Source organism: Camelus ferus, chromosome 12 (assembly GCF_009834535.1).
Source record: "Camelus ferus isolate YT-003-E chromosome 12, BCGSAC_Cfer_1.0, whole genome shotgun sequence".
Classification (NCBI taxonomy): Eukaryota; Metazoa; Chordata; class Mammalia; order Artiodactyla; family Camelidae; genus Camelus; species Camelus ferus.
Genome location: NC_045707.1, coordinates 16,768,705 through 16,794,386, shown reverse-complemented (window position 1 = coordinate 16,794,386; position 25,682 = coordinate 16,768,705). Strand labels below are relative to the sequence as shown.

At 45.6% G+C, this 25,682-nt stretch overlaps 2 protein-coding genes across 7 annotated transcripts in view; one reads left to right on the top strand and one right to left on the bottom strand.

The window, feature by feature from the left end:
• Positions 1–1,166: 1,166 nt before the first annotated feature.
• Positions 1,167–2,120, top strand: LOC116667827 (transmembrane and death domain protein 1-like). Its single transcript, XM_032493872.1, has one exon. It carries the CDS (start codon positions 1,167–1,169, stop codon positions 2,118–2,120), a length of 954 nt encoding a protein of 317 aa, XP_032349763.1.
• An 843-nt stretch (positions 2,121–2,963) lies between these two features.
• Positions 2,964–25,682, bottom strand: part of SCN8A (sodium voltage-gated channel alpha subunit 8) — a 166,771-nt gene continuing 144,052 nt past the window's right edge. For 3 of the 6 annotated variants that reach the window (XM_014565796.2, XM_032492863.1, XM_032492865.1), the window contains 6 exons: positions 23,450–23,734; positions 21,593–21,646; positions 21,054–21,191; positions 19,947–20,051; positions 16,896–17,166; positions 2,964–9,577 (listed from right to left, as the gene is read on the bottom strand). In XM_014565796.2, the coding sequence (XP_014421282.2) occupies positions 8,430–9,577; positions 16,896–17,166; positions 19,947–20,051; positions 21,054–21,191; positions 21,593–21,646; positions 23,450–23,734 (2,001 nt within the window). In that variant the 3' untranslated portion in view covers positions 2,964–8,429. The remainder of the gene's footprint in view (positions 9,578–16,895; positions 17,167–19,946; positions 20,052–21,053; positions 21,192–21,592; positions 21,647–23,449; positions 23,735–25,682) is intronic. The other 3 variants (XM_032492861.1, XM_032492864.1, XM_032492862.1) reach the window with 2 other exon arrangements.

Genomic DNA, 25,682 nt, shown 5'->3' with positions numbered 1-25,682 from the left:
CCTCGAATTAATTTCCAGGTAAGTGTCCCAATGGAGGATGCACAGGCTGTCTCAAGAATGCCCAGAAAAGATCCTGACTTGTGGTGGTGGTAGGGTGTCCGAAAAACTTCCTGGACAGGATTGGGTGGGTACAGGCCAGCAAACCTATGGAGGCTGGAAACTGCACCCTGTAATTTGTTACAAGAGCATAAAGTGAGGGCAGCAGTGTGGAGGGGTAGTGAGGCCGGAGGTATCAGTAGGACCACAACGCTTCATCAGCAGGAACTTCCACGTCCTGTGAAGAGCTGACGCTCCGTGATGAAGCCTGCATGTGTGGGGCAGGGGGCAGGTAGGTGGCTGGTGGACAGGGACTGATTTGCAAGTTAAGAGTTCACATACTGATTCAGCAAATCTTTACTGAGCACCTGTTATGCACTCGTTGCTATGGGGACAATAGATGGACCTTACAGTATGGTGGGAGGGGGACTAAAAAGGCAGCGCTGCAGCGTGCTGTGGGAGTAAATAGGAGGGGTGCTTATTGGAGACAGGGCAAAGGGTGTGGCTGGGAGGTAGAGTGGGCTTCCCAGAAGGGACCTGTCAGCTGAGGAGTGACTGAGGCAGAGCAGAGTGCAGTCCAAAATCTGAAGGAGAGCCTGAGCCAAGTTTGCTTGGGGAAAGGAAGCAAGTTCAATCCTAGAGTGTGTGGAGGGCCTGTGGGGACCTGGGGAGGAGCTTACCTTATCTGAGCTAGAGGATGAGGGTTTGGATGCACCCGTGGGAGGATGGAAACTGGTAGCATCTGTACATAATAAGTATTTAGTAGGTAATAAGAGAATTTGGGAATTGGATATTGGAGATAGAGGAGAGCAAGGGGTCTAGAGTTTTGGTGGAAGGTGAGGGGCGGTACATGGGTTAAAAGAGGTGTTGGAAACTTGATAAGTTAGAAATTCGTGGGACAGCCAGGAGGCCTCGGGCAGGCATTTGAATGAAAGGGCCCAGAATTCTAGCCTCCCGGGCCACGTCCCACTAACTCTAATCCCTGGGTTTTCTGAGATCCTTCCCTCTTAACTCCTTGTTTCTTGGGTTGGGAGATCCTGCTCCGACAAGTCGCCCATATCGAAGGCCCCCTTTTCCGTCCCTGTATATAACCAGCCCCCATCCGTAGGTGTTGCGCCCCTCCCCCACCCATGGGCATTCTGCGCTCCTCCCCCTACACTCCGTGGGGTCGCGGTCACCACCTGGTGATGGCGGTGCGGTCTCTGGCGGGGGCCCTGGCCCTGCTGCTCTGGGGCTGGGCGCTGGCTCCAGTAGGGGCCGTGGATGCCATGGGCCCTCACGCGGCTGTCCGCCTGGCCGAGCTGCTGACCCCGGAGGAGTGCGACCACTTCCAGTCGCTCCTGAAGGCGCCGGAGCCGGACGTCGAGGCTGAGCTGGCCAGGCTTTCCGAGGACCAGCTGGCGCGGCCTGAGCCGGTGCCCACGTCGGCGTTGCCGGGTCGGCTGCGGAGGCAGCGGCGCGAGGCGGCTGGCCCGGAGGCCGAGCCCGAGGACGTGTCCGACGGCTGCCGCGAGGGGCTGGCAACCTGGTTGGCTGCTGAGGCTCCATCCCTGTCATGGGACCGTGTGGCCCGGGCCCTGCGGCGCAGCGGTCGCCCGGACGTGGCCCGGGAGCTGGGCAAGAACCTCCACCAGCAGGCGGCGCTGCAGCTGCGCAAGTTCGGGCAGCGCTACCTGCCACCGCCTGGCGTCCCCGCCCCGGCCCCGGCCCCCGCCCCCGCCCGGCGCCTCCGCCGCGCCTCGGTCCCCGACACCAATTGGGACGAGCTGGAGCTGATCGTGGAGCGACTGCCCCAGGCGCCGTACGAGCGGAGCCCCACACGCTGGGCCGGGCCGCTGGCGCTCGGCTTCCTCACCGGCTTCGGTGGAGCGCTGGGCGTCGGGGCGCTGCTCATCCTGCTCACGCCATGGATCACGGGTGGCGATGGCGTGCGGTCCCATAGTCCCCGGCCGCCCGCCCCTCCCCTCCTGGGGCCCGCTGGGGCGCCCCGCTTCGGGGAAGCGGAGCCGCTTTTGACTGCATCCCCGGGGCCCTGGGCTGCAGGTGGGCCAGACCCCTCCTTGCCTCCATGTCCCTGGCTGTGAAGTGGGAGCAGGGTCCTGGTGGGGTGCTGCCTTTGACATGTTATAAAAGTTGTGAAATACTCAAAGGTGGGAGCAATCGGTTTTGTTGGTTGGTTAGAAATGACCTGCATAGCGAGGGGGGCTGCCAGTGGACGAGAAGGGTCTCAGGTGCCAGTCTACCAGAAAGGGCAGGGGATGCAGGCCCTCCCAATTCTTATCAGCTTAAGTTCCTTCTTTATCTTGCTCTTATTCTCTAAGAGCTACCATTTATCAAGGACTGTGTGCCAGACCCTAGGCTAAGCAGTTACATACATTATTTGATACAATCTTCAAAACGCAAGAAAGAGGAAATTATCCCCATTACACGTAAGGCAGCTGGCCACAATTAGTGGCATAGTCAGAGCTGCCTGAGCTGAGAGTTTGAGCTCCAGAGGGAATGATCTGTGAGCAGTAAGGGAGCTGGGGTGAAATGGTGGGAACCAGAACAAGGTGTAGAGCTTCTGTTTACTCAGAGGTCCTGCTGGAGCCCCTGCGGGGGCAGCACAGCTAGAGGTGTGCCCACTTCCAGGGGCTGATGCCTCCAGGCTGCTCTCTCCATTCAGGCAAGGCCTCCTGAAGCTCGACCTGCAGCCCCCAACTTTTCCCACCCACCTGAGTGGCAGGGCACTGCCAGCCCATCAGAGGAGTTGAGCCTGGGTGAGACCCTCACACAGACTGCTCAGACTGCACCCCACACCATGGGGAAGGCGAGAGGCCAGCTATGGGGTCCTGCTGGACAGCAGTGCTTGACTCCCAGGCCACCGTGGGCCGAGGGGCTTTGGTGTGAGAGCAGTGACAGAATGACAGGCCAGGCCAAGAGGAGAGTTGAAAACAAGATTGACGTAACCCTTTATTGCAAATTCTAAAGTAAAAAGATGTACAGTACAAAGTAAAATTGAAATTTCAGACTATAAACTTCCAATCCACTTATACATTCTCATTTCTCAAGCATTTCTGCCATTTCCGCATAAACGGAACAGGGAACAAGTCGAGGGGGGTGGGGGAAGGAGATACAGCAAGGGAAAAAAAATTAAGTGTCTAGAATAATCAAACCCCAGAAGCAAGTGAAAGGAAAGACATTTTCTCGACCTGCTGTCCTGGTGATGAGAAGCGGGGGTGGTTGGAGCAGTGCAGTTTAAAATGGCTCTCAGAATAGCAGCACTTATGGTACCATTTTATCCTCCGTAAGTCCAAATAATACTTTGCCCTTCCCTAGTGCCTTTGCCTCTGTCTCTCAAAAACACTTTACACAACATTTAGTTAAAGCCTCACAACACCCCTGTGAGGTAGGTCAGTATTATTATCCCCATTTTACAGATGGGGAAACTGAGGCACAGAGAGGTTAAGTGACTTGCCCAAGGCCACACAGCGAGTCAGTGGTCGAGCTGGGGATGGAACACAGGAGTTCTGTCCCTTTTCTGGAACCACTGGACCGCGCTCCCCTTGACCTATATACATTCTTCACACACACACACCACACGTGCACACCCGCCCACCCCACCCCACTTAGCCTCTATGTACAGCAAACAGCAGTGGGGGGCAGGGGCAGGGGGTGCCTCAGGAGTGTTTTAATGGAGGAAATCTTGGTACTCTTGGAAAGGGAATCCAAGAAAGCACAGAGCTGAGCTCCAGCACAGACTGTGCAAACCTTGGGCCTCTCCCACAACCCAGACTTCCTCTTCTCTCCTGATGTCCCCCTGGCTGGCTAGTTGCAGCCGATTCTTTAGGGGGTGGGGGTACCTGAAAATGAACGAAGCTTTTTGCAAAACTTTGGGCAACATCTGAGAAAAGAAAGAGGCATCATTACAGAAGATGCCCAGGACTCAAGTCACAAAGTCGTAACCCATGGCAATCTCACCTCCACAGCAGGCCTGGAGGCTGGGGGCCGGGGGGGAGGAGGATGGGGACTGACCTACCAGCCATCTCTCTCCAGAGTGGAGCTACTGGAGCGGACTAGAGTGGGCACTTCAAAATCCTCCTGAGTGTTCCTGGACCGGGAGACATGGCCTAGAGAGGGATGTCCCCAAAGCGGGGCAGGGCGAGGGAAGGGGAGGGGTGCCCCTCTTCCCTGCACGAACGTGAACGAGACCAGCCCTAGTTTGCTGGCCTCGCGGTCGGGGTGATGGAGGGCAGGGCCTGGCATTAGCTAGCAGAGTGGAGGCTGTGGGGCATCGTGCTTGCCCGAGCTTTGGGCATTGGAATGGTTTTTTCCTTAATGAACTGGTGAAAAAGGCAGAAAGGAAGAAGTAAGGCCAGCCCGGCTGATTGGCTGACATCATCTGTGGGGGCTCTGCCAGGGGGACCGGTGAGGAAGGGGTTTCAAGGGCCTCGGAGCACGGGCCCGGTGCGGGGAGGAATGCCACATGCAGTGGGTGAGTGGGGATCTGGGGGATCAGGACCTTGCTTTCCTCTCCAATCTCTACTTCTTAGCCAGAACTTTGCAAGAAACCCTCCGATTTCTTTCCCTTCCATTGCCCTCTTTTCCCTAGATGTGCTAGTAAGGTCCCAATTCCCAGACCCCTCCCAGGAATCAAAAATTGGGAGAGTCAAGCAACAAACGCACACCAAGACAGGCTTCCCTTGTACAGTAAAAAGGGTCATTTTTATTGTGTTTCCTTTTGGCTTATAGTAGTGGTGTACTGTTTATCATGTCTCGCTTAGAGCAGTGCTGGCCTCCATGCATTCACTAATACGCTAGTCTTCACTATTGGTCTTTTACAAGCCTACATTGGTTGCAGCGAAAAATAAAAGAACTCTGAGCACTGTCGTTCCAGGGGCTTTGACTGGGAGTTTCTCTTTATCTCTTCCCAGTCAACTTCTGAGGCCAAAAGTGGCTCATTTAGAGAGGAGTGGGAGGGGGTCGTGATGACTTGCGTTTTTCCTGCGCTCGCCCTCTGCTTTAAATGAGTCTCCTCATCCTAAGCAACAAGGAGGTTAAGGAAAGATGCCGGGAAAGTGTTTTTCACACACAAACCAGCAACCGTGTCAGCTGCTGCTCAGTGGCTTTGGCTCTGCATTTTAGATTAACAGCATCACACGTCTTTTTGCTTTTTGTCTTTTTTTAAAGGTGGATTGTGGAGTATAAATACTGCACCAAGGACCTGGCTACAAAAAATAAATATTTATATTGTATTTATATATCTATATATATATATGTGCAGTGATACTGTGGCTGCTGCTGCTTTTTGATTGGCTTCGTTAATATTTGGCAAAGCGTTGCCACTTAGCCACTCAGTGAAGGCGGACGAGGGCGCCATCACTGATTCTTTCAGTTCAATGCCTGTTAACTGCGGGTGTAAACTGCTGGTGATGGTGTCATTTACTACCAAAGAAGTGTGGAGCAGGGCAGGTGAGTGAGTGAGACAGTGAGAGAGTGAGCGAGTGGAGGGGTGGTGGTGGGGGGGGAAGAAGGCGGGAAAAGTTTAACCTAAAAAAGTGAACCGTCAAATAGAGCGGAGGTGGCTTCTTCCCTATGAAGCTGGCTGATGGGTGTCAGATACCAAGGCCTGTGTGCGAGTTACTGAGGAGATAGCCTGCTGGGTGGGGACCAGGGTCTAGGGGAGGAGAAAGGTCAGCTCTCAGAAAAACCTCATTAATATGCTCTAGCAGCTGAATGACATCACTAGCACGAGCACTTGGAGTACGGAGCGGGATCTTATAGCTCTATTGCCCATCTCAAGACCTAAGAACAAGAACAATTATGAAGTTTAGCCAATCTTGCATAGAAGTGGTTAGAATTTATTGCACATTGGAACAAAAATATATATATTTTTTGTTGTTTTGGAAAAGACCATTAGCAATAAAAAATTTTTTGTCTGTCTGTCTGGTTTGGGGATGTACATTGGCTGACAGCATCTAAGTTCTAAGAGGAAAGAAAAGTATAAAAAATAAAAATAAACATGACAATGGCATAAGCCAGAAGCCATTTCCTATTTAATAAGTTAATAATTTGTATTTACAAAAAGGCATGCCAATAAAATAAAATGATATATTACAGTATTTATAATTCTCTTAAAAAGAATGACCACACATGTCAGCTTCTGTTTTGTGCTGTTTACGATATAGCCTGTACACGTTACTATACATTCATCCTAGCGGTTAGCAGGGTCACCAGAAAATAAATAAATAAATAAATGAATAAAACGCCTTCCCAACCTGGTATTGGGTGTAGTATAAAAAGTTCTACGGATGATGCTGCAGAAGCAGGCTTATGAGAGCTGGACAGTTTCTAACGGTCCAACAAGATAGGAAGCTCTGCTTACTGACTTGCTGTGGTTTGTTCTACACAAAACTTAGTCAGGTGGACTGTGAAATCACATCCAGGGTGCTTCTACTGCAAGGCAGATTGGTGTCTGATTTTTTTTTCCCTCTCTCTATTGTATGGTTCAGGAAGAATTTATTTTGATTTGGTTTGCATGCTCAAGTCTCTCCCCATCCTTTGAATAGACTTCCTGACACATTCAACTGCAGCATCTTAGCTCTGCAACCTAGTCAGGTGAGAAACCCCTGGACTAAAAACTGTCTTCCCTGAAGCAGGAGATGGGACAGCAAATGTGACGCTCCCCCAAAGCCACCCTCCAGTGACAGTGGGCAGGTTGCTAAGCAGGTAGCAAAACTGGCTGAAAGGAAATGCGCTGGGGGAGGCTGGAACTTCTTAAAAATTCATATTAAACTGCTTTCTCATGAGAACCAGTGCAATAAAGAAACCCAGTGTGCTTGGTTCGGAGGCGGCGCCATCTCTACCGAGGTCCCACCAGTGACTATTTATTCTAATAACAAATGAAAGAAACCACAGCCGTAGCTCCAGTGCTACTGCCCTCACCCACGTCTGTGGGTGAAGAAGCCCTGCTTGGTGGGAGAATGTGATGGAGGCAGGAGGACTCATGCAGTGTGTGAGCTTGCAACAACCCCTCTGTGGAAGGAGGAGGCCTGTTCGGAATATCTGACCCCTCTCTGTGTGGACCCAAGCCTGGAGAAAGCCACAATGTAGAAGGACATGATACTGATGGAGTGAGCACCCCTTTACCCCCAACGAAAGTTTGTTTTAAGTTCCCCAAATGACCCTCTAGAGATAACATGCTACTCTGAATAGCACTTTTATCTCTATCCCCGCAAAGGTGTCAGTTCTCCAGCCTGAAGGCTAAACAATCATCATAAATATTGCAAGATACAAATGAAAAAAAAATTTTTTTGATTTTTGTTTTTAGCCCTAGGATTTGGTTTTACAGTGACATTAATACAAGCCATTTGAGATCAAAATTTCCCCATGTACGGGACACAGAGCAGCATTAAATAGTTCATCTTTTGAAATGTGCAACAATGGTTGTATGTTAGAGATGTCTGTTAAACATGTACACACAACGGATCCATCTGCTTGTTGGACTGGGTTTGTTTTTTTGTTGTTGGTGGTGGTCAACTGGTTGGTTATGTTTCCCTACCCAGAAGGTGTATGAAAGACTTCTAAGAATTCATAAAGAATTATAGCGGGTATGGAACTCTTACCATTTTTTCTCCAAATACAGTGAACGGTGCAGGGCTGGGTCCCGTCCAAAGGCTGACCCAGTGCAGGGGCCAGGATTAGTAGTGTCCTGTGGTGTATGGTTCTCATGCATGACTTCTGATCACGGCATGCCATCATGCAAATCATTTCTACGCATTGAACGAGCACAATGTTTGGAATTGGCCTGAGCAAGTCCTCCTCAGCCTGAAGAAACCTGATTGTATTCCCCCACCCATCTCCAAACCACGTGAAGCCCATGTGGAGAAGATGCGGTTTATGTCAAAGAAACTGACAATTAATGACATGGGCTAAATGTGATGTGTGTGTGTGATTTTTCTTTTTGCTGCTTAGCTTAACTAATGTAAGAATGCAAATACAGTTTGCATGAACAAACAAACTTTTAAAGTGATGCTTTCTGCTTCTGAGAATCAATAAAATGAAAAAATAAAATCCATTTGGCTGCAACGGAAATACGCTGGTCCCGGCAGCCTCTCCTCTGTTTTTGTATCCTGTTAGTTTTGTCCTAAGTTGCATTGACTGATGTGGAACATGCAGTAACCACCTGCCCAAGCATTAGAAAATCTGTGAGTCCAGGGAGCAGGGTCCTTTGCCCTTGGCAGGTCACTGCTCAAGATGCAACCGTGTTACATGGTAAGCAGACTACGTTTGGTATAGATCTTCAGGGTAAAGTGTCTCCACAGCTGTTCTGCATTGATAATATTCAGGAAGTTTGTAAACAATCTTTCACTTGCAAGTTTTAAATCTGTACAGTGTTTAATTTTTGCTTTCCTCTAACACTTGGACTCTCTGACCTCTTTCTGTCTTTTGGCTCTTTCCCTTCTTCCTTCCTCTGCCCGTTGCTGTTTCTCCTTCTCGGGTTTAGTTACACTGTCATAGGATGGGAGGGAGGCTGTAGACGGGGTGCTCTCTTTTTTCTCCCGGTGCGTGCCTCCATTCTCCAGCTTATTGGAAGTTGTCTTTTTGCAAATAAAGCCCCGCCTTGCTAAATGTCCCCGGTAGGCGCGCTGCAGGACCACCGCCGACACCTCTTCCTGCTTGCGCCGCAGTGTCGTTGTGATCGGCTCGTAAGACACTTTGGATGGGTTGGATGCCACGAACCGCTCCTCCATCTGCTGCCGAAGGATGTCCAACTCTCCGCTGTCTCCCAGGACCCGCTTGGTGAAGGCAAAAAGGATGTCCAAGCAGTGGATGCGATCCCCGCTGACCATTGGCAGATCCATGGCGATGAGCTCAATGGTGTTGGGCTTGGGCACTCGGAGAGGATGCTCCAAGGCATCTGCAAAGTCTGCCAGCTTACAGTACTCGATGAACTGGGTGGCGTCGGGGTCGAACTTCTCCCAGATCTCATAGAAGGTCTCAAAGTCGTCCTCGCTCAGAGGGTCTGCGCTTTCCTCCGTGGCGACGCTGAAGTTCTCCAGGATGATGGCAATGTACATGTTCACCACAATCAGGAAGGAGATGATGATGTAGCTCACAAAGAAGAAGATACCCACTGAGGGGTTCCCGCAATCTCCTTTAAAGCCACTCCCTGGGTGTTCCTTATCCAGGCTGCAGTCAGGGGGGCGGTTTAGGATGGGCAGCAGCAGGCCATCCCAACCAGCTGAGGTGGTGATCTGAAACAGGCAGATCATGCTGTTGCCAAAGGTTTCAAAGTTGAACATATCATCGATGCCAGCCTCGTGCTTCACATATGCAAAATTGGACATCCCAAAGATGGAGAAGATGAACATGACCAAGAAGAGCAGAAGGCCAATGTTGAACAGAGCAGGCAAGGACATCATTAAGGCAAAGAGCAGGGTGCGAATCCCTTTGGCACCTTTGATCAGACGCAAGATGCGCCCAATACGGGCCAATCGGATGACTCGGAATAGGGTTGGGGAAACAAAGTATTTCTCAATTAAATCAGCCAGGAACATTCCTAAGAAGAGGAATAGAAGACAGGTTACTAAGACTGGAGATGCCCTTTCTCTTTACTTATGTCACCTGGTGCCATGGAATCCTTAACTTCAGAGGACTTTATAGAATGATTGCCTTAATCTTCAATCTGAACTCTAATAATAAAAAAAAAGAAAACCACATGTTTCAAACATAAAGAAAAGCAGAGAAAACAATACAATGGACACTTGTGTACCAACACCCAAGTGAAATGGATGGCAGCATCTTACCGAATTGCTTTCTGCTCATCATCCCCAGAAGCAACCACTATACTGCAGAGGGCACGTGTCATTCCGGTGTCTTCATAATTTTGCTGTGTATGAACCCGTAAGTGATATATAGATAGCATCCTACTACATTTAAAGAATTATACCGTATCCATCTTTCTAGATCTCTTGCTTTTTTCTATATATAATGATTATTTGTTAGTAATTAATGCTTGTAAACATTTGTACATAAATTATTGTATTCAAATTTGGGATGCAAGTGCAAAGTACTGGTATGTTGGTTTTTTTCCCCCCTCCAGGAGTTTTTTTTTCTTAAAGTATAGTCAATTTACAATGTTGTGTTAATTTCTGGTATACAGAATACTGATTCATTTATACATATATATATATATTCCTTTTCATATTCTTTTCCATCATAGGCCATTACAAGGTATTGAATATAGTTTCCTGTGCTATACTTTGTTGGACCTTGTTGTTTATCTATTTTATACATAGTAGTTAGTATCTGCAAATCCTGAACTCCCAATTTATTCCTTCCTACCCCTTTTCCCCTGTGGTAACCGTAAGTTTATTTCCTATGTCTGTGAGCCTCTGTTTTGTAAATAAGGTCATTTGTGTCCTTTTTTTTTAGGTTCTGCATGTAAGTGATATATGGTATTTTTCTTCCTCTTTCTGGCTTACTTCACTTAGAATGATGATCTCCAGGTATATCCATGTTGCTGCAAATGGCATTATTTCATTCTTTTTTATGGCTGAGTAGTATTCCATTGTGTATGTATGTGTGTACATACACACACACACCCCCCACATCTTCTTTATCCAGTCATCTGTCGATGGACATTTAGGTTGCTTCATGTCTTGGCTATTGTAAATAGTGCTGCTATGAATACTGGGGTGCATGTATCTTTTTGAATGAGTTTCCTCTGGATATATGCCCAGGGGTGGGATTGCTGGGTCATAGGGTAAGTCTATTTTCAGTTTTTTAAGGAACCTCCATACTGTTTTCCATAATGGCTGCACCAAACTACATTCCCACCAAAGTACAGGAGGGTTCCCTTTTCTCCACACCTTCTCCAGCATTTATTGTTTGTGGACTTTTTAATCATGGCCATTCTGACTGGTGTGAGGTGATACCTCATTGTAGTTTTGATCTGCATTTCTCTTATAATTAATGATATTGAGCATTTTTTTCATGTGCCTATTAGCCATTTTTATGTCTTCATTAGAGAATTGCTTGTTTAGGTCTTCTGCCCATTTTTTGACTCAGTTTTTTTTTTTGTTGTTGTTATTGAATTGTATGAGCTGTTTGTATATTCTGGAAATTAAGTCCTTGTCAGTCACATCATTTGCAAATATTTTTCTCCCATTCTGTAGGTTGTCTTTTTGTTTTATTTATGGTTTCTTTTGCAGTGCAAAAGCTTAATAAGTTTAATTAGGTCCCATTTATTCATTTTTGCTTTTATTTCTATTGCCTCAGTAGACTGTCCTAAGAGAACATTGCTAAGATTTATGTCAGAGAATGTTTTGCTTATGTTCTCTTCTAGGAGGTTCATGATGTCTTGTCTAATGTGTAAGTCTTTAAGCCATTTTGTGTATGGCGTGAGACAGTGTTCTGATTTCACTGACACGCGGCTGTCCAGCTTTCCCAACACCACTTGTCAAAGAGGCTGTCTTTTCTCCATTGTATATTCTTGCCTCCTTTGTCAAAGATTAATTGACTGTAGGTGTGTGGGTTTATTTCTGGGCTCTCTATTCTGTTCCATTGATCCCTATGTCTGTTTTTGTGCCAATACCATGCTCTTTTTTTTGGGGGGGGTTATCTATCCCCACCCCCCCCTGCTGTTTTGATTAGTGTAGTTCTGTAGTATTGTCTGAGGTCTGGGAGAGTTATTCCTCCAGCTTTGTCCTTTTCCTTCAGTATTGCTTTGGCAATTCTGGATCTTTTGTGATTCCATATAAATTTGAGGATTATTTGTTCTAGTTCTGTGAAAAATGTCCTAGATAATTTGATAGGGATCACATTAAATCTGTAGATTGCTTTTGGTAGTGTGGGCATTTTAACAATATTAATTCTTCTAATCCAAGAGCATAGGATATCTTTCCATTTCTTTAAATCATCTTTAATTTCCTTAATCAATGTTTTATAGTTCTCTGCATATAAGTCTTTTACCTCCTTAGTCAGGTGTATTCCTAAGTATTTTATTTTTTGGATGTGATTTTAAAAGGGGTTGTCTTTTACTTTCTTTTTCTGGTATTTCATTGTTAGTGTAAAGAAATGCAGCAGATTTCTATGCATAATCTTGTATCCTGCTACCTTGCTGATTTCGTTTATTAGCATTAGTAGTTTTTGTGTGGAGCCTTTTGGGTTTTCTATATATAGTACCATGTTATCTGCATATAGTGACAGTTTTACCTCTTCTATTTCCATTTGTATCCCTTTTATTTCTTTTTGTCTGATTGCTATGGCTAGGACTTCCAATACTATGTTGAATAGAAGTGGTGAGAGTGGGCATCCTTGTCTTGTTCCACATTTTAGCGAGAATGTGTTCAACTTCTCACTGTTGAGTATTACGCTGGCTGTGGGTTTGTCACAAATAGCTTTTATTATGTTGAGATACATTTCCTCTATAACCACTTTGGTAAGAGTTCTTATCATAAATTGATGTTAAATTTTATCAAAAGCTTTTTCAGCACCTACTGAGATGATCATGTGATTTTTGTCCTTTCTTTTGTTGATGTGGTGTATCACATTGATTTGTGTAGGATGACCCACCCTTGTGTTCCTGGGATGAATCCAACTTGATTGTAGTGTAATGGTCTTTTTCATGTGTTGTGGGCTTCTGTTTGCTAATATTTTGTTGAGAATTTTTGCATCTATATTCATCAAAGGTGTTGGCCTGTAATTTTCTTTTTCGGGAATGTCTTTGCCTGGTTTTGGTATCAGGGTGATGGTGGCTTCATAGAATGAGCCTAGGAGTGTTCCTTCCTCTTCAGTCTTTTGGAAGAGTTTGAGAAGGACTGGTATAAGTTCTTCTTTGTAGTAGAATTCCCCAGGGAAGCCATCTGGTCCTGGACTTCTGTTTGCAGGGAGGGTTTTGTTTTTGTTTTTGTTTTTGTTTTTGTTTTTGTTTTTAACTCATTCTACTTTATTTCTAGTGATTGGTCTATTCAAATTATCTGTTTATTCTTGCTTCAGTTTTGGTGGACTGTATGTTTCTAGAAACTTGTCCATTTCTTCTAGGCTGTCCAGTTTGTTTCCATATAACTGTTCATAGTATTCTTTTGGGTATTTTTTATTTTAGCATTTCTGTGGTATTGGTTGTCATTTCTACTCTTTCATTTCTTATTTTGTTTATTTGGGTCCTCTCTGTTTTTCTTTGGTAAGCCTGGCCAGTGGTTTGTTGATTTTGTTTACCCTTACAAAAAACCAGGTCTTGGTTTTATTGATTTAAAAACAATTTTTAAATTTTCTATTTTATTTATTTCCTTCCTGATCTTTATTATTTCTTTCCTTCTGCTAACTTTAGGTTTTGTTTGTACTTCTTTTTCTAATTCTTTAGATGGTAGGTTACGTTGTTTATTTGAGGTTTGTCTTATTTTTGAGGAAGGCCTGTATTGCTGTAAACTTCCCTCTTTAGGGCTGCTTTTGCTGCATCCCATAGATTTTGTATGGTTGTTTTTATTGTCATTTGTCTCAAGGTATTTTTAAATTTCCTCTTTGATTTCATTCTTGACTTTTTTTTTTTTTTTTTAGTAGCATATTGTTTAGACTCCATCAAACATTTTTTCTTGTTTCTCTGTCTGAGGTTGATTTCCAGGTTCAAGCCATTGTGGCCAGAAAAGATGCCTGAAATAATCACATCCTCTTAAATTTGTTTGTTTAGGCTTGTTTTGTGTCTGAGTATGTGGTCTATCCTAGAGAATGTTCCATGTGCAGTTGAAAAGAATGTATGTTCTGTTTTTTTTTTTTTTTTTTTTTTGAGGTAATGTCTTGAAGATATCAATTAAGTCTGACTGTTCTATTGTTTCATTTAGTATCTCCATTGCCTTACTGATTTTCTGTCTGGAAGATCTGTCCCACGATGTTAGTGGGGTGTTAAAGTCTCCTACTATTACTGTATTCCCATCCGTCTCTCCCTTTTTGTCTGTTAGTATTTGTTTTATGTACTTAGGTGCTCCTGTATTGGGTGCATATATGTGTGAGGTCCATGTCCTTCTATTCCGCCACCTTGAAGCTCCTCCTCTAACTTGCTTTTGATACTTAACATTATGTTTGTGATATTGATCTCTGATGTTAAAATAATTTTAATTATTCGTTTTAATAGTTGGATGGTATTTCATTTCACTAATAGGTCCTCATTTATCTGTTTTCCCACTCAAGGATACTTAGTTTTTTCAGATTTGTCCATGCATGACTTTCTGACTCTTCTGCTTGGGTTATGGATTCTTCTCCAAAATGCTCTTAAATTTCCACATCCACAAACAGTACATGAGAAGTCCCGGCTCCACCCCATGACTTCACTACCCTGTGGCTGTGAAGTCTTACTTATTCTGCTAATGCCACCAATTCTCAAAGCACCATCTTCCTGGCTCTGAAAAGACATTTTTGGTTTCTTATTGCCCCATGTCCCTACCTCACCAGACTAGCCAACACACTGAAGGGACCTCTTAGGAGTGGTATTTAACTCAGAGCTTCTAGATTTTGTTTAAAGCCATAAATCAGAAACCAGTATCAGCAGATAAAAACGTCAAGGCATAAATAGGATGTAAAAGTAGAGGGTGAAACATACACATCAAAGGGCCTTTTTCTGTTCACATTCATCCAGGGCTCACCTCCACCAGAGCACTTGCTTTTAAAACCCCAGAGTGATAATGGGAGCCCAGAGAGGGCTGCTGAAGGAGGAGATGGAAGGCTGGGAAGTGACAGCTGAAGGGACAGCAGTGACATGTGCTTCTCCGTCAGTGTCTTCTCTTACTGTCGAGGCCCCCACAAGACAGTGCGGGCTTCAACTGATGAGAGACTTAATTCAAGTAAGGAAATATCTTTCAACCATGAGGATTCATAAACACTGGGGTCATGAACTGCAGGAGGCTTAGCTGAAGATTTTAAGCCAGGAAAGAATCTTAACTTTCAGGAAGGGAGAAGGTGCAGGGAGTTCAGAGCAGGCCAGGTAACCCACTGGCGTCTCCTCTGGAGCTAAAATTCCCTGGGTTGCTTGAGCTTTCAAGAAAGACCCAGGGTAATTTCCCAGCTCTCCTCTTTTTACTTCTCAGGTCATATCCAGTGACCACAAGAAGTCAGGCAGTAAACGGAAAACTTACATTCCGTATACGGTGGGGCAAGTAAGGCTTCAGGGAGAAGATGATGCCTGAGTAGGGTTTGTAGGATGAATGTGTGTTTGTGCCTAGAGAAGGGGAGAGCAATGGGCAGACAGCACTCTAGCCAGTGGGATCAACAGCTGAGGGGTCCTCTAGGAGGTTCCAGTGTGAGTTTTACCCCAACTCGCCTTAATTTAAAAATATTTTTTTCTATACTTTTGTTTCTAAACAAATTAATATTTTTAAAAAATCCCAATCATCAAAAGAAACTTTTCTTCCTCCTTATTTTTGCCTGCTATCTGAGAACAGAGGACATGGTGTGGTCTGTGGGTTTTCCATCCCACTCAATGATGGGTGGAAGAAAAAGTTCGAGAACAGTGGACAAGGGCAGCACTGTCCAAAGTGTGTTTTGTGGGAGGTTAGGAGTGTGGACTTGAGGCTGGGGGGCTGGGCTCGCTCACTTACCAGCCACGTGTCTCAGTTACTGCTCTGTGCCTTGGTTCCTCATGATACCCAGGGGGCTGATGTGAGGATTACATGCATTAAAAGATGTGAGGCACTTAGAATGGTGAATGGCACATAGAATTAAAATATGAGATATCATTATCATTACTTGAAAACAGGGTGTTGTGCTTGAATAAAGGTGGGATGGTGTGTTAAAGTTAAACAGCATTCTTTACTCCGAGGCTTCCAAGAGCCTCCTATAGGCTCATGTGCCCAGTGACGCTCCAAAGGGAAATTCAACGTACAGTGTTGCCAAAGTAGCTTCATCATGGGATTCTTTTCTTGGGGAGAAATGTATGAGGTGTGTGTTCCTGTATCAACACCTTCTGGACATGCTGCTCTGGAGGACAGAACTAGAAAGTGAGAGGGCCAGCTGCCCTCAGGTGCCCATGGTCACCACCTCGCTAAACCAGCTTGTCTGCTGGAGCTCTGGGACTGGCTCCATAGGTCTCAGACACTCTGTCTCTGCTAGCGTAAGTCAGTCAAACCCGCATGGAACCAAGGCAGTGTTTCATCACTTGAGACACCCTTTAGGAAGGCAAGGAAGTTTGGAGGAGGGCAATCAATAGGACTGCATTTCCTCTGCCTGCCAGGGCATCCGACCTCCTCCATGCCTTTAGGTTGAAGCAATGCCCCATGGTCACTGTTAAAAACCAACTTGGATTCTGCCCCTGCCACTTCCTAGTTGGGTGACCCTGGACATCTTTACAGTGAAGATAATAAAATACCTTGCTTCTTGGGCAGTCATAAGGATCAAATGAGATAAAGCAAGTGAAGAAACTCGGAAACTACCTGGCACCATAAAATCTTAGTAAGTAAGCACTGCCATTATCATCAGCACTGCCACTGCCGTCACCGCCAGAATTCTCCTAGACCATCTCATTAACATCCAGCAATCTCTTCCCATGCCTTCTCCCACTTTATACTACTGTTGTAGCCCTATTTTAAAAATACGTTTCTTTTACCTTTCCTGTTAGAATGCAAACTCTTTGAAAGCAAGAACCAAATCTAATCTTTTCCCTCTCCTCAACCACAGAATTTACAATCCGAGACTACCATGAACACTCAGAGAAACTCGGTGACCAAGTAACCTGCTGGGCAGGCCCACAGGATGACTTGGGGACGCCCATGGATGTGACCTGAGAGTAACCTGTCTGCATTTCGGACCTCTTCTCATTCATTGCACTCCCAGGAATCCCCTCGTCGGGGCCAGTCAGGCCCCTCCGCCCCTCCCTCTCCTGCCCCACTCACCCACGATGGAGAGGATGACCACCACGAAGTCAAAGATGTTCCAGCCGATGGTGAAGTAGTAGTGCCTCAGGGCAAACATTTTGAGCACACACTCACAGGTGAAGAAGATGACGAAGACCAGGTTGATCCAGTAGAGAATATTCTCCATCTGCTTGCTCTGAGTGTCTGTCTCCACCATCATCGTCACCATGTTAAGGCAGATGAGCATCATGATAACAATGTCAAAGGCTTGTTGAGTGACAAAATCGAAGATGATACCTTGGATTTTGTTCTGGGGGGGGGTGGGAGGGGGAAAAAGATGAAAAAATTCATGAATACTTTTCCCAGAAGACTGTGGAAGTTGCTGTCCTCTTAATCGAAGTTCTCTCCGCTTTATCTGCTGCGATACTGGCCAGCCCTGTGCTGTGGCTCTGTCCGGGTGCCAGGAGCATGGAAAGACCAACATCAATAATCTCTCACCAAGAGTTTCCTAAAATCGCCACTCTTTGCGTCTGTGCCATCACACGCTTCCGGGGGATGGGGGGCGGGGGGGTCTTCCTACAGCTCCAGCTGCTCCTTTTTAATCTCACTTGCTGGCCATTTCTTCTCTTACTTACTCTTCCTTCTCCCTTGGAGGGCTCATCTCCCATCTACTCCTACTGCTTACACATTATCTATGTACTTATGTTTCCCACGTGTCTCCTTCAGCTCATGTCTTTCTTCTGAACTCCTGGGTGGCTTACTTGACATTCCTCCTGGATGACTCAGAAGCACCTCAGGCTTCACAGGTCCAAAGCAGCACTCCGTCCTTTCCCTGGCTCCTCTCCCAGCTTGTTCCCCTCTCACCTCCATTATTTATCCAGTCTCTAAGCCAGAAACCTGAGGGCCATTCTTACTCTTTCCTCTCCCTCAAAACCCATACAATCCATTGCACGTCCTGTTGCTTCTTCCTCCAGAAATATCACTTGAATTCATCCACTTCATTCCATCTCTGCTGCCCTACTCTGGCCTCAGCCACCGTCATCTTTCATCTGGACTTCTGGAACAGTCTCCCGACCAGCATCCCTCCTTCCTCTCTTGGCCACTTCCAATGCTGCCTCCACACATAGCAAGTATGATTATTCAGAACCATAAATGGATCACATCACTCTCCTACTTAAAACCTTTCACTGACTAGTTTCACCCTGGACTTGCAACAGAATTCCCGGGTTAACCTGGCTTAAAAATGCCTTTCACAGTCAGATCCTGCTCCCCTCACGCCCCTCTTCCAGCTCATCACCGCCTGGCTGCACAAATGTTTTCTGGTTTTAGGGCTTCACTTGCTTTTTCAGGATCTCTCTTGCCCTCTTTTTTTTTTTTTTAAATAATCTTTTTTAATTTGTTTACTTAATTTTTTAATGGTGGTACTGGGGATTGAACCCAGGACCTCGCGCATGCTAAGCATGCGCTCTACCACTGAGCTATACCCTCCCGCATCTCCAGGATTTCTTTCCGTGGCATTTTGGCTCTTTCTCATCCACTCAAAGAGACCTTCCTTAGTGAGGCTTCCTCTGATGGCTCTGCTGCAGGAGATTCCCCACCCCAGGCCTCCGTTACTCACTGTCACGGCCCTTCCATCAATTTTTTTCTCACAACATCTGCATTTTATATTAACTGTTTGCTTATTTATTATCTATAGTCCCACTATATTGTAACTACATGATTGTGGCATCTAAATTTTGTTCATCACTTTTGCCTGGTGCCTGGTACACATAGATCTGTAACTATTTGCAGAGTAACTCTTTATTAGTGCTTTCTACCACAGTGAGCTTTTTTATATTTTAGTGTGGGAGAAAATGCACCCAAGTTCCCAAGTACTGAACAGAACTCTTAGAAATGTCAGTCCTCTTCCATCTCCTCCCTCTAGTCATATTTCTGTCACATAGTAGAAACTAACATCAAGGAAATAGAAAAAAATAGTCTCTTTCTTAAGATATCCCTGATTTAAAAACATTTTTAATTAAAAATTTTTTAATTAAAAAAATTGGGGGGGGTAATTAGGTTTACTTATTTATTTATTTTTTGGAGGCGGTACTAGGGATCGAACCCGGGACCTCACGCATGCTAAGCATGCGCTCTACCACTTGAGCTATACTCTCCCCCTTTAATGTTTTTTAAGTACCTAGGAATTGGAACTTAAGCTTATTTTCAGGATTACTGGGTGGTTTTCAAACTGTTCTGCAAAGCCCCAGGGGTTTCCTTTCCCTCAGATGTTGGTGAGCAGGTGTGCCAGGAACAGGGGTGTATGGGGCTAAGTTGGGAAAATGCTCTGGGACTCCCGGAACTCCTGAGTCAAACAAAGCAGCTGTACTTTTATTTTTTACAAATTAAGTTGCCAAGTAAGCTTTCAAGAGTTCTGCTGTTTTTGTTGTTGTTGTTGTTTCGTTTTGTTTTTTAATGAAGTTACTTTAAATGAAAGTTACTGAAGAAGGAACTTTGACCCTGGCTTTTGGGAGGTCATGTCCCACCCAGTGGGGTATATGGCTTCCGGCGCAGAGCATCTCCTCTGAAGCAAGAGGACGGCCACTGACACGAGGGTCGAGCAGGTTCCCAGTCCCCAAAACTGTTTTACAAAGGGCTCAGTTCGAGGAGGAAATCAGGCCTCCCCTAGTTTCACCCTCTCCTGCTCCCACAGATAACCAGAAAGCAGCATTATTTTAGCTTCTGGGCACATCCTTGCACAGACTGACTTGTAGAGAGCTGAGAATATAATGACCAAATACTATCTTGAGCTGGTAGGCAAGAGATCAGCGTTCGTTTTCACTTTGCCTTGTTAATTGTTAGTGGTCTCTGAAAACATAGCTTTACCAGGGCCAGAGCTGGTGTGGGGCAAAGGCCGATTCTCTGCTGCTGTCCAAGGAAGGCTCAGAGGAACCGTCAGGCACAAATGCAAAAGCTACTCCCACTTTAATTCTTATCCTTCTGCTGTCTTCCTCAGCTCTCCTGGATGGGACAGCGAGGAGAGGACTGGCGCATCGGCCGCCCACCACTCACCCGTCCCCCCTCTGCCCGCTGCCTGCACAGTGCACTCACCAGGGGGCGGGGGATGGGCTTTTGTGGTTTCTTTGAGCCCAGCTTTTTCATGGCATTGTAGTACTTCTTCTGTTCTTCTGTCATGAAGATGTCCTGACCTCCAAAGTAAAGGAGGAAAAAAAGAGAACGTGCAATTACAACTCGCTGTCACGTGCTCTGGGTTTGGACCTAAGGCAGCCACCCTGAGAACCCAGGGGACTCACCCCTCTTCCTCTGCAGAGGTCAGTCTCACTAGTAGTTGCCCCAGAGTGAGGCAGACCTGGGACAACAATTCTGATTAAAAGAGATACCTGCCTTTGTTTTCAGTTTGGGATTTCTGAGACCTGGCTAGGAAGGAAGGACGGAAGAAAAAGGGCCCCCCAGTTACAGACCCTCAGGGAAGGGTCAACTTGAGAGCCATGACTCTGAACACATCTCACTGATTCATAAATTTTGGTGAGGGCCTCCTTTCTTGATACAATTCCAGAAAAAAATATTTTAAAATTAATTAAAGGATTTTCAAGTCCTGGCTAATGTCCCATTTATTCCCAACAATATGAGAAATTTAGAAATCTTGGTGGGAGCAAACAATTTGGGGCATTCCTTGGAGTCTATTGGGACAGATTTGATTTACAAAATGAAGGAAAAGAGTCGTCTTTTCCATTTGCTTTGGAAACACTGCTGATCATCTGGGACACGTGAGGAAGTGGAAGGATAACCCCTCACACCCCACTTTGCTCGTGGAGCCCAGGGGTTAACAGATAGTGACAAGTTAGACAGTTTCCACTTCTCACTGCTTCTCACTTTCCTTTTCATCCTGTCACTTGACCCTTTCCTGCCTCCCTCTGGTGGGAGACCAAACCCAGTAGAAAGCCACAAGAATTGCTCGTAAATCTGGCCCTAGTAAAGTGCTAGTTTGGCCGAGTAAATGTGGTCAACCACACATTGCAAAATCCAGCCCCCAACAGAACGAGCTGGTTGGGGCTCATGTACAGTGGGGCCAGCAGCACGGTGAGGTGATAATACGGATTTCAGGAAAGAGAGGCGGTTTCTGTCTAGAGAGAGGGACAGAAGTGCCTCTCATATGGGTTGCCCTCTGGCCACTAGCAACGCGGGGAGGAAACCTATCTTTTTCTTCTGTTGATTGAAGTTATCAATGATGACACCAATGAACAGGTTCAGGGTGAAGAAGGAGCCGAAGATGATGAAGATGACAAAGTAGATGTACATGTAGATGTTGTCCTCATACTTAGGCTGTTCATCAGGCTGTCAAAGGACAGGAGAAAAAAGAGAATCAGCTCCCGGCCTGGGGGTCGGGTTGGGGGGACTCTGACATGCCAAGGCTTCCCCACCCTGGCAGATCCTGTCCAGAGAAGGCGTTACTGCTGAGTGACTTATGTGAAGGATATAAAACCCCAGGGTGAGAGGGAGGGGACCGCTGTCTGCCAGCAGCCGCACACATTCCAGGGGTGAAAACCAACAGCCTAGTCATCTGGCGCCACTATGGAGAACAGAGTGGCGATTCGCTGAGAGGGGGACAGAGATCTATAATCAGTAAGACGAGCAATAAATGTTGTAACCCTCCCTCTCTCCCTTGCTGAGCCCCACCGTGCTGCCTGCTTTCTAGCCATTTCAGAAGGTTGAGGTTTCACCAGGTGCATCCTTACCTTTCGGGAATCTACAGCTGCGTACATGATGTCCATCCAGCCTTTGAAGGTTGCCTGGCAAACAGAGTCGGTCATTAGACTGGGCCTGGAAGGGGCGGGCGGGAGACCAGGCAGGGTCCCAAAGGCAGGCTTAGATTCAGTGAGAACACAAGACAGGGAGTTTGGGTGCAGCCTCACGTGGACACAGAATTTTCTGTTTGTTAATCCACGTCCCAGGGAAGCTCTGTCTAAATCTCTGAGAATAACATCAAAGTTTGGCAGAGAAACATGTTGACAAAGGTAATTTGGATCAACACTTTTACAGAAGGTCTTTAAAATGGGCCTGAGGTTGCCTACATATAGCTAGGGCAAACTCGCATTTATGAATGAATGGCAGGAATCTACTGAGGGTGCTTAGAACTTGCTCCTCCATTAAGAAGGCATTTTTTTTTTGAAAGGTGTTAAACAAGCAAGGGGGGGGGGGTCTGAAAAATTCATAGCTGCATTTAAAAATCCCACAAGGGCAAGACTTTCGGCCTAAAATACACCTGTTCAGCCAATGGCAGTGGCAGTACTGGCTTCATCCTAGGCAGCTCCTTCCCAGTTCTCCCTCTGTATCTAGCCTGATTTGGGAAACAAACACAGGAAACCAATTTACTGTTGTCCATGTTTTCCTTTTGTTCTATTTATGCTGTATTTACTCAACCAGATTTGAAGTTTTTTCAGGACACGGGCAATTCTTTATTCAGCTGGTGGCCCTAACAGTGCCAAGCACAGTGCCTCACATATGGCGGGACTCAACACAGTGTCTGGCTGTTATGTGCACTGGTTTCCTGGAGCTGCTCCAGTTCAGGTTCAATTTGTGGGTCCAACTGCTTAAACTGGGAGAGAACAACAAAAGAGCTCTGGAGTGAGACAAACCACTGCTCATCCATCAGCTCTGCCTCCTTCTCCTAGCTAGCAGCAAGTGCCTGCTGCATGCAAGGCCGAGCTGAGCGCTTCACCTGCATTATCACATTTAATACTGCCAACAACTACATGATGTAGGCATGGCTGTAACAGTAACAAAGAAACATAATAGCAAATACTATTAATTAAGCACTGCTACGTGCCAGGCATTGTGCTAAGAAATGTTAATAAATGATCATGAATCCCTTTAACCATACAAGGTATTATTACTCAGATTTAACAGATAAAGAAATAGACTTCTACTGAGTAATTTGTCCAAGGTTACATATCCTTAAACATCAGAGTGTGGCTCAAACCTACACCTGTCCGATTCCAAAGCCTAGGAGCTTTGCATCATGCTGTCTTGTCAGACACTCCCGAAACTGGCCAGAGAGGAAGAGGAAACCAGACATGATGGAATGCTGCATTTCTTACTGTGATACATTAACTTGAGACTTTGGGGTTGAGTGGCAGCGTCATAATCCTGTCACATTGTCATCCTCTTTAGTTAACATTAGTGTAGCTGTTATGTAGGATTGCTTGGCTCCATCAAAACTGCTTTTTTTTTTTTTTTTTGCTTTTTTGTTTTTGGTCTATGCACTTACCTTATTTTTTCTTTCTCTTTAACTACATACTCTGTCCTGGGGAGAGAGGTGGTCTCTCTGCAGCTTTATCAAGCTGCAGGAACCTTTGTTGCTAAGTAAGTAGCACTCTGCTTCTGTGCTAAGTGAGGGATTCCCTTGAGTGAGCTCTTAAAGAAGTCTGAATACTCAGGAAACGTGTGGCCCCCTGGAACTGGTTTGGGAAATGACATGGTTCTCTCTGACCCTCTAAGAGCAATCCTGATTCTGGACTCAGGATTGAGAAGGAACCAAATGAGACTTCGGCTAGCCATCCGGCCTTCATAGGACTGGAAATAACGATCCTTACCACCTGAAGAAGCGCCAGGTATCCTGCCCCAACGTTGTCAAAGTTGATCTTCACGTTCTTCCATCTGATATCTGTGTTGTTCCCCTCCATGAGCTTCTCACATTCAGTTTTATTGTTGACATCTTCAATTTCAAATCGGATCTCAGAAGACTCATTAAAGCAGTAGTGGTACTTTCCCGCGAACAGGTTAACTCCCATGATGCTGAAAATCAGCCAGAAGATGAGACACACCAGCAGCACATTCATGATGGAGGGGATGGCGCCCACCAAGGCATTCACCACCACCTGCATTGGAAGGGGGAGGCTGCTGAGAGTCGGGAAGAAATACAGGCACACAATTTTGATTTCCAGGAGGGGAATGACCCTGTGTGGCTTGATCTGACTATGGAAACATTATGTGCCCTTTGGAATTAGGGTAACCAGACAGATCCAGAAGGACCAAAATTTTCTAAATCTATTAAATATATTTTGAGGAATTCTTAAAGTTACGTATTTGTTTCATTGAGCATAAATTCCCTGCCCAAGTGGTCTCTTCCCTAGGTCTCTCCCCTAGGCCCCAAGCTGGGACCAAAAAAATAATTTTTGTCTAGTCTCCCACCTCACCAACTCATAAAATATGCCCCATGGGAAAATCTGAGTGGTTTCAAGCTCACTAGTTGCCTTTCAACAGACATTCCCCCTCTGCAAAACAAGGTATGATTGTTCCAAATCAGACAACCACCCTTTGGGGTTAGCAGTGAATCAGTCAACGGTACATAAAGTCTCTTTTATGACTACGCAAGGCCAGTTATCATATTTCAGGCAATAGCTGAGCATGCATATTTTGCAGGCTCAAAAAAAAAAAAGCTATATTCCCTCTACCAAACAGTATAAAATAAAATCTCAACAGATGTGTTTTTCACGCAAGGTTCATTATTCTTCAGCCTTTTTTTCTTTCTTTTTTTTCCTGACTTTGCTGGCTTCTAGATCTATGAGTCGCCCCCTGCTTGGCTAATGCTGCTGTCTCTCTGCTCAATCTGGGGCTTGACTCAACTTTTTACAATGTATTACTAGAAAAAGGACTAGCTTAGGGGTTTTTTTGGAGCATTTTGGGTTAGATCACTGCTCTTGAAACCCCCAAATTGGCATATTGTTAGAAATCACTGACTCTGGTAAACTCAGGACTGAAAAAAAGCAAAGGAAAAGAAACACCCTTAGGAATCCAAGTTTCTGGGTTGTTTTTCACTTTGATTTTGCTTCACACTAGAGATGAGAGGAGTTAGACAACACTTGCACTGCGGAAACAGTGTTCACTAGAGGAGTTCAGAGTGCTCACAAAAATAGCATTTCAGGCGGTGGGGCGGAACACGACGCCGGTGTTCACTGCTGCCCTGATTCTCTCAAGCAGGACTACTCAGGCCCAGGAAGGCGACCCTAAAATGGGAAGCACATTTCTTCCCTTTTCTAGTATCGTAGGAGGATAAAAGGAGTTCAGATGAAGACCCTGGATATAAATGAAGTCTTCTAATGTTTTGTTAGAAGGAGGTGACAAGTATCACCACATCCCTGCATCAGTTTTTCAGTGCAGGGAAGACGGGACCAGCACGGCACGGAGAGGGCCCAAACGGCCGTGCTGTGGAGGGAACACTAGGGGGCAGCTCTGGGCTCTAACTGGATCCCGATTTGGGATCGGGTTTGCCTTCTCTTCTGTCTTTGCAACGTCAGTCGTGGGAGCACAAGACTGAGAAGAGCTGTCTGTCCTATCCTGTATGAAAAAGGGCAACAATATTCTGCTAAGGAGCCACTATTCTTTAGATTAAAATACTAATTTTGTGTTTCTCCAATTCACACATGAAAGCCTTTAGATTGAGAGGCAGTTATTTCTTAATTCTTAGACCAAGAAATCTCTTCTAGCTCTAATAGCTCTGTCATTAGTATAAAATAATTATACTTCCATTGTCCTTTAGTTTGAGTAAGAAAAGCCAGAATATCTGAAATCTATGAAATCCCCAAAGTTAATTTGGAGAATGATATTCATATTTATTTATGTTGCCATATTTGTCAGGTGATCGGATTTGAAGTTAACCTCCTCTTTTCTACAGTTGCCCACTCTTTGATGGGAGCACTACACAGCAATGAAATGTGCAAAAGAACAGGCAAATGAGGATGACCTACAAAAGGAATAATTATGTCTCAAAAGTTCAGAGAGTAGGTTATGTAAAGTTTCAAAAGCTCCAGTCTATGTGACAGCATT